Here is a 15,725-nt window from a genome sequence, read left to right as displayed (position 1 = left end):
TGACCTCCCTTGTGTGTACATGATTACCACCCCTTTTTGTCACTCTTCACACACAGAAGATTTCCAGAACACATTTCGACAGACAAGATACAAGATTGGTTTCGTTTGGTTTATTTTGTTTAACGTCCTATTAACAGCTAAGGTCATTTAAGGACGGCCTCCCGTGCGTGCGACATGCATGCGTGTGGTGAGTGCGTATGTGTGTTTTGGGAGGCTGCGGTATGTTCGTGTTAAGTCTCCTTGCGATAGGCCGGAACTTTTGCCGATTTATAGTGCTACCTCACTGAAGCATACTGCCGAAGACGCCCAGAAGCACACCCCACCCGGTCACATTATACTGACAACGGGCGAACCAGTCGTCCCACTCCAAATATGCTGAGCGCTAAGCAGGAGTAGCAACTACCATTTTTAAATTACGATTAGAAGAAAAATATTTTTCAGAGAATGACGATCTTTCCACAGATAATATACCGATAGTGAGAAATAAGTCAAAATATAATCCACCTAAACGTGAAGATGTTTTTTTGAAAGAAACTACTGTATATCTAGATTTAAAAAACATCCACTTCCTGTTAAAAAGAAGAGAAGTAATTTGTCTTATAATCAAAGAAAAGCACAAGATACTTTAGCTAAAGACAGATCAATCATTATAAAGGAGGGCGATAAGGGTGGCGCTGTTGTTGTCATAGATACTGAGTATTACGCTAATAAGGTAAAGGAAATGTTATCTAATGAAGAATTCGGAACAGGATGAACAAACGTTTAAACTGATATTTGATTTGATCAATAGAGAAGGTGACAAACTTCATGAGGAAGAGATAGATTATCTAACTAAGTTCTCATTTAAAACTAGTTATTTTTATGGCTTGCCTAAGATCCACAAAAGTAGTCTTATTACAAATGCAATAAAAGAACAGAGTGTATTACTGTACATTGTCCTGACGACTTAATATCTAGACCGATCGTCGGTGGTCCAAATAGTGTGACCCAGCATTCAAGTCATTTTCTAGATATAATTCTAAAACCACTTTGTTCAAAAGTACCCAGTTTTGTTAAAGATGATTTTGACTTTTTAATAAGGTTACCAAAGAAGTTTTACCTGGAAGTAGATTAATTTCGTTTGATGTAGTCAGTTTATATACTAACATCCCTTCGGATCTTGGTTTGAAAGCCGTACAATTCTGGTTGGAAAAACATCCAAATACTATTGATAATCGGATGAATGATACATTTATTTTAGAAGCTTTGGAAATTGTATTGAAAAGAAATGTATTTTATTTCGATAATAAATATTACCAGCAATGTAAAGGAACAGCCATAGGCACGAAGGTAGCCCCTACATGTGCCACTCTGGTTCTTGGCTATCTGGAGGAAATTCTTTATAGAAATATTGAAAAAAGAGACCAAATGCAAGCGGAATATTTAAGGAAGAATTTATCAGATTTCTGGATGATTGTTTTATAATCTGGCAGTCAGATAAAGATATAGACAATTTTTTTCGGGAACTTAATATGTTACATCCTGATATACAATATACCATGGCGTGTAGTTCAGTGAAACTTGTATTTCTAGATATATGTACAAATTGAAAATGGTAAGATCGTAACTGACTTATACTGTAAGACCACTGATTCACATAATTATTCTGATTTATTTTTCAAATCATGCTAAGCATATCAAGCTTAATATTCCATTCAGTCTAGCTTCCCGCTTGATATCGATTGTCAGTGATGAAAACACTCTAAGTAAACGCTTGGAGAATTTAATCCATCTACGAAATCAACATTATCCGCGTGAAATTATAGACCACGGGATAGCAAGAGCTAAGAAAGAGGGACCAATTCAGTTACGCACACAGGAGAAGCTAAGTTACTGTAATATTATTCCCTTTGTAAGTACATACAACACAAGCAATTATAATATATATATTTCCTATTGTTAGGGGTAGCGAGGATTTTATGAAAAACAGCGAAAGAATGAAATCTATACTCAATAAAAAGAAAATCATAAATTGTAAATGTCAACCAAAAAATCTTAAGCGTATCTTATGTGCTTCAAAATTTGATTCTGAAGTAAGAGAAACATCTGTCACAAAATGTATGCAAAAGCGATGTAAAACATGCGATATTATTATAGACTGTCAAAGTTATAAATTCAAAAATGGTTTTCATTTCAAAATTAAAACTGATATGAACTGTATTTCAAAAAATGTTATATATGCTCTAATATGCAGTAAATGTTCAGATTTATCAAATCCACATGTCATTGAAACTTGCGGTGTTACAATATTTTACTGTGTTTTTAGTGCAATAATATACACATGAATTTCTATATATACCACAAGAACGGTCCATAAAATATGAATTCGTTAAATTCCAAAATGGCTAACCGTATAACTAAATTATTGTTCTTGTGATCAGTTTCTTGATGAAATAGACATAATTAGGACAAGGGACATCTTCAAAATCCAAGGGTTACATTTTCAATAAGTTACCTTGACACTAAGAGATTGTTATGAATGATTGATCAAGGTTTTTTTTCTTGTAAATATTGTACTAAGTAAACTTTTACAATAGTGGAGGTTTTTTTTTAGGATAAATACAGTACTAAACATTTACACAAGGGGAGTTTTTTTTAGTGGGGGGGGGGGGGGGGGGAGGTAGGGGGGGGAGGTAAATACATTGTACTTAACATTTACACTAGGGGGCTTATTTGTGGATTAATATGGTACTCAATATTTACACTAGGGTAGAGGGCTTATTTGAGGATAATTATGGTACTCAATATTTACACTGGGGCGGGGCTTATTTAAGAAATAATTAACGATGATTCGTGTATTGTTGCAGGATATACAACGAGGACGAGGATATTTTGCAATTAATTAATAACGAAGGCCGCAGGCCTGAGTTATTAATTAAAGATTGCAAAATATCCGAGTCCGAGTTGTATATCCTGAAACAATACACGAGTCAAAGTTGATTATTTCTATTCTACCATGTACTGTTTAGTTCTGAGATCGACCTCTTTCTAATAGAAAAACAGCAAGGAAACCCCGAGAAAACCTTGAAATTTATTTCTTGAGTATTGCATAATTTGTTGATGAAATATACAGGCAATACAGTACTACGATCAAGAGCATCTATCATATGGCATTGATTTTGAAAATTTAAAAAAAAAAAGAATAAAAAAAAAAAGAAAAAGAAAAAGGGGGGGGGGGGGGGGGCTCCGTAGCATTCGAACTCGCGTCGTGATAAAAATTTATTGAAAGACTAACCCATTTGCCCACTCGGCTATAGTAAACTTTTATAAAACGGGTGAATATTAGGTATATAAAATTGTAACAGCTGTGACTCACGAGCGTGTATTATTGGCACGAGCATGGGTTATTGGAAAATAATACATAGTTTTAAACCAATCAAAAGTGACGTTGCATAGCAAACATGGTGAATTGAGGATAAATATGGTATTCAACATTTACACAAGGGGAGGGGCTTATTTGAGGATAAATACGGTACTAAACATTTACACAAGGGGAGGGGCTTATTTGAGGATAAATACGGTACTAAACATTTACACAAGGGGAGGGGCTTATTTGAGGATAAATACGGTACTAAACATTTACACTAGGGGAGTTTTTTGAAAGGGAGAAATATTGTACTAAACATTTACAATAGGGGAGGGGGCTTATTTGAGGATAAATACAGTACTGAACTTTTACACTAAGGGAGGGGGCTTTTTAGGGAATAATACTGATTATGACAGATATCTACTGACCATACTTCGGGAATTTGTGTCGAGTCTCTGTGGGTTAAGTTTGTAATTAAAACTGAACGGATGGGAAATCACTGGAGAAAAAGTTTATTTTAAAGTCAAAAACAACAACGACACAATTAATTTGTTTTTAGTGTAAAGTTTATTGTCACAAAAAAAATCTTTAACTCTACATGAACTTCACAATAATTGGTACTAGGTACATCTGTATACTGTAATACTTTCAAAAAACTAAATACACTGTGCAAATAATCCCTAATGGGATTGTTATAAAAGATTTAATCATTGGACGGAATGTTCAGAAACAAATTGACCAAATAAAGCCATATAACAGCAAAAAAGATAGAATTAAAGAATTATTATGACTCAAATATTTACAAGTATTATTTTCTTGGTGCTTCCCATAAATAACATCTTGAGATGTAATACATTACTTAGTATCATTACTAGGATATCTGAATTATGGATATTTGAAAAAAAAAAAAGAGAAAAGAAATGATGAACAAAAATGAAAAATTTAACCTGAATACTGCTAGACTATAAAAGAATACAGAAAGGACAATATCAAAAACAAAAACGAAAACTTTGAAAGGTAAAAAAATCCAACTCTAGAAAACTTCCCCTTCAAAAAAATTTCTTTTCATGTTAAATTTATATATTCCAAAAGTTAAATTATTGATCTTCAGTTTCAAATTATTTGATTTCATTCTTCCTCCTAAATGATCATGATATTGCAGACTTGAGCAAGACTGCTGTTAGTTTACTGTAGTTCTGAACTGCCTCAACTCGTCAGCTGAAAGGTCATAAGTCCGTAATAGCAGATATAAAACCTATTGAATACCGGTAATTAAAAACCGAACAGTCTGTAGTTTGATTTTAGTTAAGAGAAGCATAATTTACAGTATTACAGTATCTCAAAACACTTATAAACATGTACATTAAATAAATTCATATTATAAACTAGTTGGTACATGTGTTGTATGTATACTAAAAACTAAAACCCAAAACCTATGCAATACTTGTGTGAAAAAGGCACATATATAGCTTGAAGATCCTCTCATTGTATAAAGAACAAGAGGCCCATGGACCATAACGGTCACCTGAGTTTTGAAATATTTCAGTTAATCTGACCCTTTTGGCCCCGCCCATCACTCCATGGGGTTGTCTCAGGTGACCTAAAAATTAGGATTTTCCTTTTTTTGCTTTCTGGGTAGCAGTATACAGAATGGAGATAATGTTTATATAAAAGTCCTGTACGATACATGTGCATGGCGTTGTCAGTAACACCTGAATCTAAGGCTACATACACAGATCGTAAACGATCTAAATAAAGAAAAAAAAAAAATAATATTAATAATTTCAAATGCCTTATGATATAAATATTGTTTTCTCAACATGAATATCTTACAAACATGCACACTATTTCTTCATCATATACACCAACATGTAGGAGTTTCACCAAAATAACAAATGGTAAAAATTACTTAAAACCAAAGCAAAAACATAGATGTATAAGGAATTTTTCACATATCATCAGGAAATTCCATAAATAAATACAACAGACACTTTGTGCAAATATTTTTGGCAAGATTCATTTTGTTTAATATAATTGTTGTTAGTACATGTGGCTTGAAATGAAACGAATTCTTAAATATTATAAGAATTGTGGAAAGGCTGAAAAATGTGATTTACAGAAATGATGGAAAAACTTCAATATTTGATGTTATCAAAGTTATAATTAGATAGCTAAGAGGATGCCATCATCAAAGCTGGTGTCTCAAAGCATGACAACAAAAACGTTGGCATATGTCATTCTTGGTAAAACCAAAATCATTTGATATTTTATTGTCTTTTCCTCATAGCTTTTAATTAATACTGAAAGAAGGAGCGTATGTGCAAGAAACAGTACAGTCAATCAATTAATCCAGACATCTGGAAACAAAAACTGGAAGGCACATGGTAACATTAATAAAGAATAGTTAATCTTTTTACATTTTGAAAACAGATCTTGGATTCAAATTTTCAAAAAACAAAAAAAACAAAAAAAAAAATAAACAAAAAATAAATAAATATTTGTTCATGAATGGCACTTTTATGAAAAAAAACACACTTGTATTGAACATCTCAAGCAATCAGCACAATTTACTGAACAGAAACCATTTTGACGCACTCCAGGGGGCTCTTCTTTTCCTTCATCTTTGTATTTTCACCGCCATAGATGATTATGGTGAGGTGATTGGAGGTGTGCGTAGTGCATATTCAACAGTGATTCAGCCTTAGATAAAAGAGGGATATACATGGTGGACTATTTTTGGTGTTGGTATTATGTCTGCTATGAAGTTGTGCGTTGCTTTGATTTCAAATCATGGTAGTGTGACTTGTGATGCTTTGGGTGATTGTGATAGGAAGGAGGTTGTCTTGTGTTACATTTTTATCAAATCAAGAAAAATTTGTGAAAATATGTGTTCAGATACAGTTAACAAAAATTATGGAAATATTTTCATGTAATTGTTACTGAAAGTTTTAAACGAAAAAAAAAGATGATTGTCTAATTGGTTAATTAGCTTGGTAAAAAAAAAATTATCCTAGAATATTTGTTTGTAAGTCTACCTATCATTTTTGGAAGCTTATAAAGAACTAAAATTTGTTTCAAAGTTTTGGGCACTTTCTTTTGAACACATAATGGATTTCAAAAGACTCACATTTAAGATATTTGCTAAGATTCATTTCAAACTCTGTAAACATCTTTTGTTGTGGGAAATAAAGAAATCTTTGAAATAAAGAAAGTGTTAAACAAAGACTAACTTAATACTTTTCTTAACTCCCAAACAAACCCCAACAGAAATGTAATAATTATAATAACTGAAATCAAAAATAATCACAATTGCACAACTATTTGAGAAAGTTAACATATGAACTAGTTCGATAAATATTGTCCAAAAAGATAATTAACACGACGGCAAAAAATAGCATAAATATAAATTAAAAAAAGATAGGTTTAACTCCTATTAAATCAGTGACCAATGTTGTAGGAACACACGTACTTGGGTACATTAATAATTGCCAAATATATAACTTAACCATGCCCTAACAAATCAGATTGAAAGAAAAGCAATTTGTTAAGGTAACAATTATCCATTGTTTTAAAACAACAAAAACAAAAACTTTTTTTTTACCCTATTACCATAAAATACAGACAAATAAAATCACTGACTAAGTAATTTCATTAACTGATCTTGGTTACACAAATATCTCCCCACTCTTTAAAGAAATTGCAGAAGTTAATTTTTCGCATATAAGAGAAAACTTCTTAGGTAAAGAAAATGTGTAAAATTAGAGGAAAATTCCAAAAACAATTTAGTTCCAATTAGAAAAAAAAAAAAAAAAAGTCTGGAAATTTAAGCCAAATTCGGGAATTAAAAAGAAATGTTATCAAATGTAAACTTCAACAATATCATAGGCAATGAATAAAGTGTTGGAATGTTCGATGTCTTTCACAAGAAATTATTTCGGGGAATGTATGAAGTATATCATCTAAATTTCAAACTTCACTGACCTTTTGACCTTGATGTACATGTCACAATTTTCTCCTTATATTAATTATTTTTAACTACAACGAAACTCTGCAGCGTAATGGTGCTTAAACATAAACATGCGTCAACGAATACTAAAAAGTTATACATTACCACTGATAAGTTCCATGCTCTCCAATAATCCTAATTTGTTTCAAAGATTTCACAGATAATTGACTAATATAAATTCCTAATGTATATATTTTATCCATCATCATATTTAAGAGCTTTTGATGTTTTAAAGCCATTCACTAAATTATGATTGTGCTAAATGTAGTTTCTGTATTGTTTTTTTTACGGGCAAGAACTACTGATTCACTAATTAATCATTGCACTGATCTGTTTCAATTTAGCTTGAATTTGATCGTGCCAAATGAATTTGTTGACAGTATTTGAATATCGTTTTTTGTATGTAATAAAAAGAAAAAAGATTTAAACTTAAAATCAATTCTGCTTCAGATCTTTCTACAGTAGTACAGTATGGTGAACAGTCGACAGACAAAATTTTTAAAAAATATTTGCATAAATGTTTGGCAATAATGGATAGTTTCTAGTACATTCAGGCCATTGTAATATAATACTTTTTTGCAACATTTCTTTCCTTAGATACAGACTTCAGGAAAATGTCTATAATACATATACAATGGTTGTTGTATACATTAATTACATATTATTATTTCTCTCGCACACAGAACACTAACAAATCAAAATATATACATGTATATATTTTTTTTAATTTATTCAATATTGGGAAGACACTATGTGACACCCATTTTGGATCATTGAAAAATATATATGCTATATTAAGTTTACAGGGATGTATACATGTTTATATATATACACACACAGGGATTTTTATAATGAAAATCCTGTATTTAAAGCACTTTTTTTCACAATATTCTTCACCTTTAATGAATATCACAGTTCCAACCCATCTCAACTTTCAGTTATATCTTTTTGAACAAAGTACCATATACGGTATGTGAGGTTTTTTTTCAAACACTTTTCAATGCTATCATAGTAAAATAATATCAATTATGAATTATAATTTCCATATTTCAACGTTATCAACTTCTTTTCAAATTTTGGTATTTTTTTTTACATTGCAAATAACAAATTTCCCAAATTCCTCATCATCATTAATATTCAAACTAAGTTTGTGAAATTATTCTAATATGTCATTTCCTGCTGTTGCTGCTCCTCCTCCTGGTGTGTGATGAAAGCATAACCTCCTGGGGGAGGTAACTCGTCAGGGTTCTGCCTCATACGACGAAGTTGCACCTTTAATACAAAAAAAAATAAAATATGAATGTTAAAAATTTGTAGGAATGAACAGATCTTATGATTAATTAATGATGTGAAAGTGTCACATTTGAAATACATTTTCACCGTCTGTAACGGAAAGAGCTGTGAAAATTTTCAAAGAAAAGACACTATTTAAGATCAAGTTGTTTACTTCATTATACCACAAACCGTAGGGAAAAGCTACAAGATACTGTAGATGTACATATCTAGAGAGAACTTATTTTACCAATTTTCAAGCTTGATGCATGCTGCTAAATTATGACTGAGCTACATAACTGCAGTTTCTGTACATAGTCTTTTTTTTTAATGGAAATCACAGCAGTAGCGTAAATTCATTATGATTCATGGTGCTTACCTTCTGATTTGGCTAAAATTTGAGCATGCCAAAATAGGCATATACTTGTAGTATTTTTTGCATTATTCTGAACTTAGTCCAACAGATCGACACAACATTTGTACGTACTTGTGTACACTTACTGATATTCAACTTAAAGGAGTAACGTCTACATAACTTTTTCTATGAAGGATTCATCAAGTTAGAAAAAGGTAATTTTAAATTTGATGCTGGAAAAATCTGCAATAATGGATTCTTTGCACTCTCAAAGTCTGACATAATTTCCATAAAACATACATTTTACATCAATACAACGATCAAATCAGTTCTAGGTCATTCACTTAAATTAAGCAATCACTTCCATAACTCTTCACACAATAAAAAAACAGTTTATCTACAATACTCTCATTTAATCAGATTTAAAGGACATTGGAAAAAAAAATATTGGTATCTATTTTTGCTTTATTTTCTTTAACGTCCCATTAACAGCCAGGGTCATTTAAGGATGTGTCAGGTTTTGGAGATGGAGGAAAGCAGGAGTACCCGAAGAAAAACCACTGGCCTACGGTCAGTACCAGGCAACTGCCCAACATGGGTATCGAACTCGCTACCCAGAGGTGAAGGGCTAGTGATAAAGTGTCGAGACACCTTAACCACTCGGCTATTGTGGCCCTTACCCAGTCACCTAGATAAAGTGAAGTTTGTCCCAAGAGTTTGGAGACTCTACTTTATCTACTTTAAAAGTGAAGTAATATATTAATAACGATTCTGTGAAAATCATATAAAAAAAACCAAAAAAAAAACTGATCTGTTTCAGAAGAGTACAAAATACCAAAGACAATTGGAAATCATTTACAAATAAAATTTTACCTGTAATTGGAGTTTGTTTGTGAAGAAAAGACGTTTCCAACTTTTCTCATTAGCAAGCTGTTCCAGCTCTGGCGTTATGGGTGCCTCGCTGCTTCTTTCGTAGATCTGCCTCCAAATTTCACAGCAGTTACATAGCTGTAACAATGGGATTACACTATGTTACATAGTACATATTGATCTGGTGAAACAAATTCAAGGGCTCAAATATCTCTGATTACTAATGCTTCATATACAGTAGAAACACTGTTTATACAGAGTATGAGTCAATTATCGTGAGATCTCAGCCCTCATACACCCATTTCAACACAGATTGCAATAAACCATGGGGCTGTCATCTTTGATTTGTTTGTTATCCGAGTAATCATGGTCCTTTGTAATTGTGTGGAGTTTGATGAAAATCCCTCAAGGAATGAAACCGCTGGAGCATTGACAAATGATTTTCAAAATACAGTAACCGCCACTTTGACCTTGACCTACCAACCCTGAAAGTCAACCTTGTCCAAGATATTTGGTGTTAAGTACATAGATTACATAGACTATGTACATATATGTTTGGTTTGTTTTTGTTTAACGTCCTATTAACAGCCAAGGGTCATTTAAGGACGTGCCAGGTTATGGAGATGGAGGAAAGCCAGAGTACCCGGAGAAAAACCACCGGCCTACGGTCAGTACCTGGCAACTGCCCCACGTGGGTTTTGAACTCGCAACCCAGAGGTGGAGGGCTAGTGTTAAAGTGTCGGGACACCCTAGCCACTCGGCCACCACGGCCCATACATGTACAACTAAAACACATTTACAAGACGGACGGAATGGAAACCTAGTCCTTCCAGGTTTCACCCGTTGGGTCTAATGAATTTTACATTTTCATGAAACTGAATGTATAGAATTTGTATATGAAAATAACAAGTTACTTAGTTCTGAGTTGTTACCCATGAAACATAACTCACCTCTCTGAAATGTTTGTTTACCCTAGACATGTGACTCATATCTTCAAGCTCCAAGTTGAGGAGGATTTTTTTGAGTGCTCTTTCTGGGAGACGGGCCAGGAAATCGATATGACCTTCACGCAGCTGGAGTAAATAGTCCAGCATCCTGTTGCCTGCAATGCGTTGAATTTCACCTGTAAATGAAAACCTCATATTCTTATTCCCTCCATATTACATGGATTTCTCAGCATGAAATATTAGAAGTTTGATACTGTATAATGGCCTAATTAGGGTGTGCCTGCCCTAATAAGGGTGCCCCTACCTTTTTTTCAAGAAAAAAACCTTTGAGTGTCTATGAGAAAATGTTTTGCTACTTTTTTTTTATCAACTTTCTTTAGCAAAATTAGCCACTGGACAGAAGGCTTTGCCACATTGCTTATACAATTTTACAGCAATATTCCATTGATCTTTAAGCTAATTAAATGACAATGAATAGGTATCTTCATCAGTAACACCAAATATTTTAAGTTTTCACAGCCTTGGGTATTCTGCTATAAGGTATAGTCTGTTTCATAAAACATCAGAATAACATACCATAATAACTATAGGGAGCCCTCACAGTCAATTATACCCACACTCTGCTAATGTATTAGGACAAATATGGTATGTTAAAACCAATACAATAGGGGTGTAATTGTCGAAAAGATAATATTTAGGTTAACAACTGTTGACAATATACACTGTCAGCGATGTAGGATATCGACACTGCATCAAAATCTCCATTGAATACTTCATTGTCATGTCTTGATATTTTTGCATTTGATTGTTCAGAACAATGCTTCCCATTCACTTTATTGGAAGATATGCATCTTTTTCATTTTTCATTAATTCAGATTCAAATCATGTGACGATAGAACAAACATGCTTAAGCTTGGTATTGCTCAAAAGCAATACATGTCCCCTACCAGCCCAGAAATTGCACAGAGTAATGTCTTGTTGCCAAGCGTTACTATTAACTCCAGGCATTAGAAACTGACATCCACTACGTTTCGTCAGAAGACCTCTTCTGCATTATTTATATATTTGCTTAATTGACCAAGAATGCTTCTCAAAGAGTTTCAATTCACCTAAGTTTAGCTTCACTCTTAACATTATGACTCTGGCCTACACAACTGTATCATATAGAGAGCACTGATGTACTAAGTTCTGTAGATGACTTATATTAGTTTCAGATGGACAGACAAGTGGACAAACTCAAATGCTATGACAAAAATTTGAAGGGCACTTAATTGTTGAAAGCATCAATATTAAAGCGATCATAATATTTTTAGTTTTGACCATTTCATTTGTAATTGCCGTTATGAGTATAGACATACTGTGAAATTTGTCATCATCTTTAAAATCCTCATAAGTGTCCTTGATCTCAATAGGGTCACTCCGACCACCGCCTCTTGTTGGTGGAACTATCTTCCAAATACGCAAAACAAACTACAAAAATAAAGGAAACAAGGCTATACTGAATGGTCAGTGATGGTGATCATACAATAAACAATTTGTGTAAAACAATGTAAATGTACACAAAGTTCTTCAATATTTGTCAATTGCATTTCACTTTCCAGTCAAATCATTTCAGACCTCTTCCACCAAATATCCCCTCCCTCCAGTTTGCTTCTCAGAATCATGCCAATGTCCTTTTCCTCATAATTACTATAGCCCTTCTTTAATTTATGTCCCCTCCCTATTACTTACTCTCCCCTTCCTCTTACTTACTATCCCCTCCCTCTTACTTACTATCCCCTCCCTCTTACTTACTATCCCCTCCCTCTTACTTACTATCCCCTCCCTATTACTTACTATCCCCTTCCTCTTACTTACTATCCCCTCCCTATTACTTACTCTCCCCTTCCCTCTTACTTACTATCCCCTCCCTCTTACTTACTATCCCCTCCCTCTTACTTACTATCCCCTCCCTCTTACTATCCCCTCCCTATGTCCACTCCCTCTTACTTACTATCCCCTTCCTCTTACTTACTATCCCCTCCCTCTTACTTACTATCCCCTCCCTCTTACTATCCCCTCCCTATGTCCCCTCCCTCCTACTTTATATACCCTCCCTATTACTTGCTACCCCCTCCCTATGTCCCCTCCCTCTTACTATCCCCTCCCTCATACTTTATATACCCTCCCTATTACTTGCTATCCCCTCCCTAAGTCCCCTCCCTCGTACTTACTATCCCCTCGCTATGTCCCATCCCTCCTACTTACTATCCCCTCCCTATGTCCCCTCCCTCCTACTTACTATCCCCTCCCTATGTCCCATCCCTCCTACTTACTATTCCCTCCCTATGTCCCCTCCCTCCTACTTACTATCCCCTCCCTATACCCCCTCCCTCCTACTTACTATCCCCTCCCTATGTCCCCTCCCTCCTACTTACTATCCCCTCCCTATGTCCTATCCCTCCTACTTGCTATCCCCTCCCTATGTCCTCCACCCTCCTACTAACTATCCCCTCCCTATGTCCCCTCCCTCCTACTTACTATCCCCTCCCTATGTCCCCTCCCTCCTACTTACTATCCCCTCCCTATGTCCCCTCCCTCCTACTTACTATCCCCTCCCTATGTCCCCTCCCTCCTACTTGCTATCCCCTCCCTATACCCCTTCCCTCCTACTTACTATCCCCTCCTAATACCCCTCCCTCCTACTTACTATCCATTCCCTATGTCCTTTCTGTCTATCCCTATGGCCTCTACATAACATCCTATGTTTCTTTCTCCTTTATAACAGCTGTATCATTAGAGTAGGGCCACTTATTAAATCCTTATAATGAGTTACATTTTGTATACAATTTTATTGATTTTGTTGACCAGATCAATTGTTCCTCTAGAGAGTATCTTATCATGAAAATCAATTGATCATCAATTACACCTGATAAATTTCTAATAATGTCACTGTCGGATGACTAACACAGTAAACTCAAACAATAGCATGCACTAGTGATACAGAATTAGATTGTCTGGTGTTTCATTTATACTGAGGGAAACTAAGGGGATGTATTTTGTTATTTTGGTTGCCACAGACGGAACAAAAAACATAAAAAGCTGGGGGAAAATAATCTACATATTTAATTTCTAGTGATGTTTATAGATACCTATATATATATATATGTGGTTATCCTGTTTCATGGTTATTTGTTTTTAAAAATTCACTTTTCTTTTCAATTATATTTTGAAACCAAAAACACACTAAATGAGCTTTATTGATAAATTCTTGATAATATATTGAGCATATTAATTACCTTATCTTCCATATATGGTCAAGATGTAGTGAATTATATATACTGTATAATACATGATTAATATTCATTTTTTTTTTTTATATATATTTATATTTTATTTTTTCTTTGAAGGGTAAAAGGAATAAAAGGGGTTAAAGGGATGGGGAAGCAGTCCCCAAGGTGAAGCACTCACTATTGGTAAATAAATTTGGAAACCAGCACAGTTCTGTTACGGGGTAATCATTGTAACAGTGAACATGCGTATCATTGTACATATATACTGTATGTATCCAACACTGATGCTGATCAATATTAATGCTATCACTACGGAGGAGAGTGTTGTGACAACTGTATCACCCACACACATTGTTTTAAATACCACAGACATCCCTAAGTGCTGTCATGTGTGAACTAACACAACCCTATCAGTATCATCTGAAATAATAATATATTAACTGTTTATTTAAATTAAATTGACCTTTTAAGCTGTATTTTTTATTTTTTGTTTTTGAATGGAATTTTTTTTCACAGTAAATACATGTACATTAAATGGTATGCTATATATATATAATAATAATAAATAATGCACATGTATGTACTGTCCAGTCTGTTCTAAAATATATTTACATAAATTTCATAAAATTTTAGCTTATAATATTCTCTGGACTAAACTAAAGTTTGGACATTTGACTTCCAAATGAAATATCAATAGATTAGGGAATTGGAGACCTTAATCAAAAACCTCAATTTTCCTTGTAATTCAAAGTATTTCTTGTTCGAATAAATACTTGATTTTTTTTATATGACCAAACTTAAATATCAAAGAAAGTCTAATCAAGTCTGTATTGATGTCATAAAAAAAAAGACTGTTTCATATAAAACTGATAGACTATATAGTAGTAGGTTCTAAATATCAAATAAGGGCCTATGTTTTCTTAGAGTGTAGATGTAGAAATACGTACATGTATATATATTATATTAAAAAGCTGTACTGTAACATTACATAGTCATACAACTGTCGCTAGCTGGAAGGCAAACTAAAATTCTATATTTTAATTGACATTTATTCCTATATTTCAAAACTTTCTGTGATAAAAAGTTAAAATAAAATCTACACTAGCCGTTCTTTCAAAACAAATGAATTGAATAAGAAGGAAGCTTGCAATTGACATTCATTTCATAATTCAAATTCAATTCAAATTTTTGCAAAAATTGAAGTCTAACCCTCTAGACTAAATGTAAAATGTGCCTCGAGTCGGCTTTAAAACGGCGTCAAGACACAAATACAGACACCGGTACTGTAAGGTAATACCACGGAATATAATCTGAGTCCGTGATAAGAACCTAAAGTACACGAAGGCCTACATGTTTACGTGTCATGCTTGAGTAGGTTTCTGACTGCACATAAACAGTTTATGGTCAAGCTTACACTTGTTTACCAGCGTTAGGCATATTATTTTCAATATAGTCTATGACATTTTAAGCAAAGCAAACAAGAAAATAAACCATGAAATGACCAACCTGTGTAGGCGTTACGAAGATGTGGTAAAAATCTTTACTCGGAGGATTTGCCACATCTGGGTGGTCGACAAGTGCGCCATGATCATTTAACCAACAGCTAACGTCCATTTTGAAGCTTCTGCTATCACCATCTCAACCAAGTCACGTTGAG

The 15,725-nt window shown here is 33.8% G+C and overlaps 1 protein-coding gene across 1 annotated transcript; it reads right to left on the bottom strand.

Annotated features, from left to right (window-relative positions):
* Window positions 1-3,894: 3,894 nt before the first annotated feature.
* Window positions 3,895-15,721, bottom strand: LOC117342413 (F-box only protein 36-like). Its single transcript, XM_033904570.1, has 5 exons — window positions 15,575-15,721; window positions 12,155-12,266; window positions 10,800-10,972; window positions 9,853-9,987; window positions 3,895-8,624 (listed from the first exon to the last, which is right to left on the bottom strand). Exons 1-5 carry the CDS (start codon window positions 15,680-15,682, stop codon window positions 8,514-8,516), a joined length of 639 nt encoding a protein of 212 aa, XP_033760461.1. The 5' UTR covers window positions 15,683-15,721; the 3' UTR covers window positions 3,895-8,513.
* Between the last annotated feature and the right edge of the window lie 4 nt (window positions 15,722-15,725).

This window comes from Pecten maximus, chromosome 14 (assembly GCF_902652985.1).
Source record: "Pecten maximus chromosome 14, xPecMax1.1, whole genome shotgun sequence".
Taxonomy (NCBI): Eukaryota; Metazoa; Mollusca; class Bivalvia; order Pectinida; family Pectinidae; genus Pecten; species Pecten maximus.
This window is presented reverse-complemented; position numbering and strand designations above follow the sequence as displayed.

Coding starts and splice junctions, on each gene's coding strand:
- LOC117342413 (XM_033904570.1), bottom strand. CDS start 15,682: ATGGACGTTAGCTGTTGGTTAAATGATCATGGCGCACTTGTCGACCAC. Junction 12,267..15,574: donor TCTTCGTAACGCCTACACAG/GTTGGTCATTTC, acceptor TTATTTTTGTAG/TTTGTTTTGCGTATTTGGAA. Junction 10,973..12,154: donor AGATGATGACAAATTTCACA/GTATGTCTATAC, acceptor TTTCATTTACAG/GTGAAATTCAACGCATTGCA.